The sequence below is a fragment of the Loxodonta africana genome, chromosome 3 (genome assembly GCF_030014295.1).
Source record: "Loxodonta africana isolate mLoxAfr1 chromosome 3, mLoxAfr1.hap2, whole genome shotgun sequence".
Taxonomy (NCBI): Eukaryota; Metazoa; Chordata; class Mammalia; order Proboscidea; family Elephantidae; genus Loxodonta; species Loxodonta africana.
Window position 1 is genome coordinate 1,773,172 of NC_087344.1, and position 9,440 is coordinate 1,782,611.

Below are 9,440 nucleotides of genomic sequence, written 5' to 3' on the forward strand. Positions count from 1 at the left end.
ACAAAGGTCTGAAGTCCGTTAAATGAGGGAAAAGACAGTCTTTTTAACAGGTGGTGCCGGCAATACTGGATGTCCATCTGTAAAAAAATGAAACAGGACCCCTACCTCACACCATGCACAAAAGCTAATTCAAAATGGATCACAGACCTAAATATAACACCAAAAACTATAAAGATCATAGAAGAAAAAATAAAGTCAATGCTAGAGACCCTAATGCATGGCATAAATAGGATACAAACCATAATTAATACAAACACCAGAAGACAAGCATGATAACTGGAAACTTCTAAAAACTAAACATGCTCATCAAAAGACTTCATCGAAAGAGTGAAAAGAGAACCCACAGACTGGGAAAAAATTTCGGCTATGACAAATCTGACAAAGGTCTAATCTCTAAAACCTACAGGAAAATCCAATACCTCTACAACAAAAAGACAAATAACCCACCTAAAAACTTGGCAAGAGATATGAACAGACACTTCATCAAGGGAGACATCCAGGCAGCTAACAGACACATGACGAAATCTTTGCAATCATCAGCCACAGGAGAAACGCAAATCAAAACCACAGCAAGATACCATCTCAACCCATTACAGGCACAAATAAAAAAAACAGAAAATAACAAATGTCAGAGAGGCTGTGGGGAAACTGGAACTCTTACACATTGCTCGTAGGAAAGTAAAATGGTACAACCACTATGGAAAATGCTACGGCGCTTCCTTAAAAAGCTAGAAACAGAAACACCATACAGTCCAGCAACTCCACTCCTAGGAATATGTCCTAGAAAAACAAGAGCCATCACACAAATAGACATACGCACACCTATGTTCACTGCAGCATTGTTCACAATGGCAAAAAGATGGAAACAACCTGGATAAACAAACTACGGTACACACACACAATGGAGTACTATGCAACAATAAAGAACAATGAGGAATCCTTGAAACATCTCACAACATTGATGAATCTGGAGGACATTATGCTGAGTGAAATAAGTCAATCACACAAGGACAAATATTGTATGAGATGATTATAAAAAACCAAGAAAAGGTTTACACACAGAAAAAAACCGTCTTTGATTGTTACAAGGGAGGGGGGCACGGTGAGAGGAAATCACCGACTAGATAGTAGACAAGTGTTAACTTTGGTGAAGGGACAGACAACACAATATAGGGGAAGTCAGCACAACTTGACCAAGGTGGTTAAGAGTCTGGCTGCTAACCAAAAGGTCGGCAGTTCGAATCCACCAGCCGTTCCTTGGAAACCCTATGGGGCAGTTCTTCTCTGTCCTATAGGGTTGTTATGAGTCGGAATCGATTTGATGGCAACACGTTTGGTTTTTGTTTTTTTAAGTCATAGAAGCTTCTTAGACACATCCAAAACACCTTGAGGGACCGAGTTACTGGGGCTGAGGGGTGGGAATCATGGTCTTGGGGGATATCTAGGTCAACTGGCACAACACAGTTCATAAAGACAATGGTCTACATCCTAATTTGGTGAGTAGCAGCTGGGGTCTTAAAGCTTGTGAGTGGCCATCTAAGATGTATCTATTGGTCCCATCCCATTCGAAGCAAAGGAGAATGAAAAAACCAAAGACACAAGGAAAATATTAGTCCAAAGGACTAATGGACCACATTAACCTCAGCCTCGACCAGCCTGAGCCCAGACAAATTAGATGGTGCCTGGCTACCACCACCCACTCTGACAGGGATCACAATAGAGGGTCCTGAACAGAGCCAGAGAAAAACGTAGAACAAAATTCAAAACCTCAAAAAAAGATCAGACTTACTAGTCTGACAAAGACCGGAGGAACCCTCGAGGCTATGGCTCCTGGACACCCTGCTAACCCAGAACTGAAGCCACTCCCAAAGTCCACCTTTCAGCCAAAGATTACACAGGCCTATAAAACAAACAATAATACACATGAAAAACATGCTTCTCAGGTCAGTCAAGTATATAAGACAAAATGGGTAACACCAGCCTAAAAGCAAAGATGAGAAGGCAGAAAAGGACAGGAAAATTGGATGAACAGACACGAGGAACCCAGGGTGGAAAGGGGGAGAGCGCCATTATACTGCAGCCAATGTCACATAACAATTTGTGTATAAATTTTTGAATGAGAAACTAATTTGCACAGTAAACTTTCACTGAAAATACAATTAAAAAAAAAAAAAGCTATAATCAAAGATTACATCCCAAAATAGGCACTGGGACCTGATGGTTTTACTGATGACTTTTGTAAAACTTTGAAGGAACTAAAGATGCCTGTCATCTAAATTGTTTCATGTGGTCCAGAATATGCAAGAAAGTTCTCCAACTCATTCTACGCAGCTAGCAATGTCTTTATTAGAAAGCCTTACAAAAAAAACACCAAAAGAGAAAATTACGGACCACTTAGGAACATCCATGTGAAACTCATAACATACCTGTAATGGAACCCAGTGATGTATTACTCAAGTGTTTTACTGAAATGTTTCAGAAATGACAATACAATATTCTAGGCTGACTCTATAAAAGATAACCTGTTCATGTAAACAACTTCACAAAGGAGCCCTGATGGCACACTGTTAAGCACACAATTGCTAACTGAAAGGTGTACAGTTTAAACGTACCTAAAGGTTCCACTGAAGGCACTGGTGAAAAATAAGGCTCCAGGAATTGACAGAATACCAACTGAGATGTTTCAACAAATAGATGCAGCGCTTAAGCGCTCCCCTGTTTATGCCGAGAAATTTGGAAGACAGCTACCTGGCCAACTGGCTGGAAGAGATCCATATCTAGGCCTATTCCCAAGAAAGGTGATCCACCTGAATGCAGAAATTATCAAACAATATCATTAATATCACACGCAGACAAAATTTTGCTGAAGATCATTCAAAAGCGGCTGCAGCAGTATACTGACGGGGCACTCGCAGAAATTCAAGACAGATTTAGAAGAGGACGTGGAAAAAGAGATACCATTACTGATGACAGATGGATCCTGGCTGAAAGCAGAAAATACCAGAAAGATGTTTAGCTATGTTTTATTGACTACACTAAGGCTGTGTGGATCATAACACATGGTGGGTAACACTGCGAAGAATGGGAATTCTGAACACTTAATTGTGCTCATGAGGAACGTGTACATGGATCAAGAGGCGATCGTTTGAACAGAACAGGGGATCCTGCATGGTTTAAAGTCAGGAAAATCCACATCAGGGTTCTATGCTTTCACTATACCTATTCAATCTGTATGCTGAGAGGCTGGACCACAAGAAGAAGACCAGGGCATTAAGATTGGAAAAAGGCTCATTAACAACCTGCGATATGCAGATGACACAACCTTGCTTGCTGAAAGTGAAGAGGACTTGAAACACTTACTGATGAAGATCAAAGACCACAGCCTTCAGTATGGATTACACCTCAACATAAAGAAAACAAAATCCTCACAACCGGACCAATAAGCTACATCACGATAAATGGAAAAAAGACTGAAATTGTCAAGGATTTCATTTAACTTAGGTCCACAATCAACACCCATGGAAGCAGCAGTCAAGGAATCAAAAGACACATTGCATTGGGCCGACCCGGCTGCAAAAGATCTCTTTAAAGTGTTGAAAGCAAAGACGTCACCTTGAGAACTAAGGTGCGCCTGACCCAAGCCATGGTGTTTTCAATCGCCTCATATGCATGTGAAAGCTGGACACTGAATAAGGAAGACTGAAGAATTGATGCCTCTGAATTGTGGTGCTGGCGAAGAACACGGAATACACCATGGACTGCCAAAAGAATGAACAAATCTGCCTTCGAAGAAGTACAGCCAGAACGCTCCTTAAAAGCAAGGATAGCAAGGCTACGTCTCACATACTTGGGACATGTCGTCAGGAGGGATCAGTCCCTGGAGGACATCATGCTTGGTAAAGTAGAGAACAGTGAAAAAGAGGAGGACCCTCAACGAGATGGACTGCCACAGCGGCTGGAACAACGGCGCAAGCACAGCAATGATTTTGAGGATGGTGCAAGCAAGGGCAGTGTTCCGTTCGGTTGTGCGTGGAGCTGCCAAGAGTCGGAACCAACCTCGACGGCACCTGACAACAGACAACGGTGGCCCCACAGGACAAAGACCTGGAGATCTGCTCCTGTAAAGACTACGGTCTGGGAAACCCTATGCGGCAGCTGTACTTTGTCTCACGGGGTCACTGTGAGGTAGAATTGACTGGACGGCATCTAACGACAATCAGCTTCACCAATTAACAGAGCAAATTCACAGGTTCACCTTGATAGATGGCATAAAAGCACTTGATAATATCACACTCTCACTTCATAAAATCTCTAAGTAAACCAGGAATAGAAACATCCTTACCTGATTAAAGAGAATTCATCAGCAACCAACAGCAAGGGCGCACAGGGTCGCTAGAAGTCAGAGCGACTCAACAGACCTGACAACAACAACAACGGCAATTATCACAGCAAAACGTCAGACACGGCGCTTGCTTGCTGTTGCCTCTTACGTAGCCATGTCAGAGTGGAGTGGTGGTCGCTGGGTGCCACTGAGTTGCTTCTGACTCCTAGCGACCCAACGTCCTACGCACAACAGGATGAAACACTGCCTGGTCCTGCATCATCCTCACAACTGTTGCAGCCACTGTGTCAATCCATCTCGTTGAGGGTTTTCCTCTTTTTGTGACAGGGGTGGGGAAGGGGGTAGAAATACAGAAAGGAGATAATAAATAAATAAAAGGCAGAAATATGTCAGCAAAGGAGAACTGACCTGCCGGTACATGATTCTCTAATCTGAAAGTCCAAGACTGCACAGCCTGAGGCCGTCACTACTGGACACACATGGCTATTTACATTTAAATTAGTTAAAATTAATTGATTAAAATTACACGGGCCACATTTCAAGTGCTCACTAGCCACATCTGACGAGTGGTGTGGATCTAGAAAGTTCCCATCACCACAGAAAATTCCACTGGGCTGCACTGGTCTAGGAGAATCAACTGAAAAGCTTTTAAAACTTAGTAGCGGTTCGGAAAGAAATAGTTCAAATCAGATAAAAAATAAATGTGCAAAAATCTATGGCTTTTCTAAAAAGATGCTACTTAACGCTATTCACGACAGCAAAGAAAATCTATAGAATTACTAAATGGAATCTTAGCAATAAATACCAAGATCTATACGAATAAAACTATAAAACTTTCCCAAAGACACAAAAAAAACCCTGAATAACAGGAGCGAGAGATCGTGTTCCGTACTCTGAATGGTCAGCTCTCCCCAACCTAGTATCTCTGGGAAGATCAATCACTCCAATAAATTTCTTCAGCATGGGACCAAATTGATTCTAAAGATCACGAGTAACCAATAAGCCAGGGGTCAGCAAACCACAGCCCAGGTGGAGCAAATCTGGCCCACCATTTGTTTTTGTAAATAAAGCTTTATTGGAACACAGCCACTGCTCATCCGTCCATGTATTGTCTACACCTGCTTTTGTGTGGCTACACCTGAGTTACGCAGCTGGTGACAGGGACTGTAAGGCCACCGAATACATTCACTCTCTGACGCTTTACAGGAGTCTGCTGGCCCTGCACGAGAACGTAGTTCCAGAAGGAAAGAGGTTTTTCCTGTTCCAGTCACCACCTTATCCCCCATCCCCAGCACCATGTCCCAATAAATATTTGATGGTTGCACAGAAGGATGGATGATGACTGATCCTGGGGGATTAAGTAATATGAGGCCAGCTGAAAAAGTTTTGACAAAGAACAACAATGAGGAAGCACTTGCTCAGAGGTTCTCAAAATACCACAAACCTACAGCCATCAAAACAATATTACTGTTATATAAAAACACAAGAGATAAACAAATGGCACAGTAGAGACCCAGAAACAGATGGGGACAGTCTGCGGCTGCTCTCAGTGCCTCTGCACCTGAGCCCTCCAGTGGCTCATTCTACGCTTCAAAGCAGATCTGGTCACTCCCTCCTGCTTCAGCCTTGCTGTGGCTCCCACTTGCCCTGCTCCTCTGGCCTCAGGCCCCCATATCCCCAAACCTGGACGCTTCCCTCCGTCCCCACACACCCTACTCGGTGTCACTTGTTCAGGACATGGTGCCAGGACCAGGTCCCCCATCTCCCTTCACTGGTCTTGGAAAAATCCACCTCCACCTCCCGCCAGACTGCAGCCTCTGTAAGAGCCAGGCCCCTCTCCCACATTTCTGGGTATCCCCGCCTTATCATCAAGCAAACAGACAGTCCAGTGTCACAGGACACGTGTCCCCAGGGCAGTTCTCCAATGCTGGTCGTACTGGAGGGCCCACCAGCCCCACCCCTTCCTAATAGTACTACCAACCCTGCCCCATCCCCGAAGATCCCGCAGTCAGGCGGGAGGGCAGGCATGGTGACTTCGCCCTACTTATCCCTGCTTGTTCCAAGCGGACAGACAGCAAGCACAACTATACCGAGCAGTTAGGACACGGCACCTGCGGAAGGCTGGGGGACAGAGGGACTCAGGGGCAGGAACCTCTCTGCTAAGTGACACCAGAGAAAACACGTGGAGACCAGCTGTACATAAATAACCCAGAAAAAGGGTCTCAGCAGCACAACCGAAATAGCACCCACAGGGCAGCCCGGGGGGACATTCCACCCGGAGCAGCAGGAACCCGAGCCCCCTCAACCCAGAGGCCCTCAGGTGTGATGGGACCCGGGTCGGGGGGCCTCACCCCAAGGGCCACCCCTGCACCCTGGCAGAGGGAGGAGCCTGGACCAGCCCTGCCTTCTCCAGAAACAAGGGCTGTGAGGACCCCAAGGAGTCTGGGGGCATATAGGTCTTAAAAAGGACCCCTGCCCAGGTGGAGCTGAGGGTGCAGAAAGGGGTGACCTTGCCAAAAGGGACCCCTCTGGTGGGAGAACTAGGGGAGAGGAGCAAGTAGAACCCACTGGGCCCACAGAAAAGGATGGGTGCCCTCTGGTGTTTCCGCCAAGGTCTGGGGCAGGGGTCTTGGGGCCAGAGTGGAGTTAACCCAGAGCTTGAGAAGATGGGGGGTGCTCAGGCCAAGGATAAAATGGATGCAGGCGGGGAGCGGCCAGGAGTCAGGGCTGGACAGGAGGATCCCTGAGCTGATGTAGGGCTGGGGTTCCACCTGGGAAAGGGGATCTTGGGGGAGACAGGGCTGGAGTTGCAGGGTTGGGGGTCACATGGCATGGGGGTCTCTAGTGCAGACCCGCTTTGGCAGAGTGCAGGGTTCTTTTGGTGGGGGCCAAGCAGCCTGGGGAGGTAGGAGGGGGATCAGGGAATTCTGGGGTCCGACAGGGTCTAGGGGACTGTGGGGTAGGGGTCTCTGGTGGGCATCTGGGGGGCAGGGCCAAGAGGGGAAGAGTGTGGGATTCTGGGGATGTGGTGAGGCAGGGACCTGGGGATCACAGGATCTGGGGGTCTCTTGAGGGGATCATAGGTCAATAGCCAGACCCGAGATCCTCTGGTGGGGTTCACATGATTCGGGACCTGGGGGTTCTGGAGCCTGGAGGCCCAAAAGTGGTGGGGTGCAGGGTGGGGCCGCCGGGTTCCGGGGAGCATGCTGACCGGGTTGGGTTCACTGGCAAGACCCAGGGGTGGGGGAATCTTGGCCGCAGGGCCTGACGGCAGCAAGGACCAAGGATGGGGGCTCCAGCAGGAGCATGGGGGCCAGTGGTCTTGGGGTGGGGTCTCTGATGGGATAGGGGTTCTGGGCGGTGGGGTCCGAGGCCTGGGGGTCAATGGCGGGGACCTGGGGTCTCCAGCAGGGAAGGCGGGTGAGGCAATGGGTGTGTGGCATAGCAGAGCCCCAAGGTCCCCGGCAGGGATGGGAATCGGGGATGGCTGGTGCAGAGATGGGGGCCTGGCACAGGGTAGGGAAGCCCAGATGTCCCCAGAGAGGATGTGGGTGTGAGGTCCCTGGCCAGGATGGGGGCCTGGAGTAACGTAGGCCCGGAGACCCCGGCGGGGAGAGGGGCCTGAGAATGGCGGTGCGCGGTAGCAAAGGCCCCCGCTTCTCGGTGGGGATTGGGGTGCGAGGTAGCGGAGGCACAGAGTAGCGGAGCCTCGCGGTCCTGCAAAGGATCGGGTGTGGGGTCCCGAGGGGACGTGGTGCGGGGTCCGCAGGGGGGGTGTGGGCCTGGGGATGGGAATGCCGGATACCAGGGACGACAGGGTTCGGGGATGGGGTGCGGGCTACCCGGGGGGATGGGATGTGAGGATGTGGCCTAGGGTAGCGGAGGCTCGCAGTCCCCGCCGCGGGGATGATGGTGCGGGGTCTCCGGGGGGATGGGGTGCGGCGTCCGCGGGGGATGGGGTGCGGGGTCCGCGGGGGATGGGGTGCGGCGTCCGCGGGGGGATGGGGTGCGAGGATGTGGCCTGGGGTAGCTGAGGCCCGCAGTCCCCGGCGGGGATGGCGGCGCGGGGATGATGGTGCTGGGTCTCCGGGGGGATGGGGTGCGGGGTCCGCGGGGGACGAGGTGAGGCGTCCCCGGGGGATGGGGTGATGGGTCTCCGGGGGATGGGGTGCGGGGTCCGCGGGGGATGGGGTGATGCGTCTCCGGGGGATGGGGTGCGGGGTCCGCGGGGGATGGGGTGATGCGTCTCCGGGGGATGGGGTGCGGCGTCCGCGGGGGGTGGGACGCGGGGTCTCCGGGGGGGTGGGGCGCGGCGTCCGCAGGGGTCCGCGGGGGTGGGGCGCGGCGTCCGCGGGGGTGGGGTGCGGCGTAGCGAAGCCCCGCGGTCCCCGCGGGGTGGGGGTCTGGGTCGGGGTCCAGCCCGCGCCCACCTGTGCGCCGGGATGCGCTGCGAGCTGAGGCCCTTGCCCACCAGGAAGTGGACGTCGCAGAGCACCTCGTTGTTGAAGAGGAAGGCGAAGCGCTCCTTGACCGTGGGCTTGGTGGCCTGCCAGTTGTACACGGGCTCGCGCAGCAGCGCCGCCCCGGGCCCCGCCGCCTCCTCGGCCGCCCGCTCCGCGCCCGTCGCGGCCTGTGCGCTCGGCCCGGGGCCCGGCGGGGGCGGCCCGGGGGCGGCGGGGCCCGGGGCGGCGGCGGCCGCGTTCCCGGGGGCCGGGGGCGCCGAGGGGGCGGCGGCGGCCGCGTTGGCGCTGGGACCCGGGCCGCCCCCCGCGCCAGGCCCGACCCCCGGCGGGCAAGACGCGCGCCCGCCGCTCCCACCCGCCGCCATCTTGTCGGCTCGGCGGCGCCGCGGGGGCGGGGCGAGGAGGGGAGGGGGCGGGGAGGGGGCGAGGAGGGGCGGGGCTGGGTGAGCAGGGGAGGGGCTGGGTGAGCAGGGGAGGGGCGGGGCGTGGAGGGGAGGGGCGGGGCGAGGAGGGGAGGAGCGGGGCGAGAAGGGGAGGGGCTGCGTGAGGAGGGGCGGGGCGGGGCGAGGGGGGGAGGGAGACGGAGGAGGGGCAAAGGAGAAGGGAGGCCGTCCAGGGCTGGAGCCCCCCAGAGA

General features: G+C 52.4%; 1 protein-coding gene across 1 annotated transcript in view; it reads right to left on the minus strand.

Moving 5' to 3' along the window:
- BTBD2 (BTB domain containing 2) overlaps positions 1 to 9,200 on the minus strand; it is a 52,767-nt gene extending 43,567 nt beyond the window's left edge. The window contains exon 1 of the mRNA XM_064280142.1: positions 8,773 to 9,200. Within this exon, the coding sequence (XP_064136212.1) occupies positions 8,773 to 9,170 (398 nt within the window). The 5' untranslated portion in view covers positions 9,171 to 9,200. The remainder of the gene's footprint in view (positions 1 to 8,772) is intronic.
- Between the last annotated feature and the right edge of the window lie 240 nt (positions 9,201 to 9,440).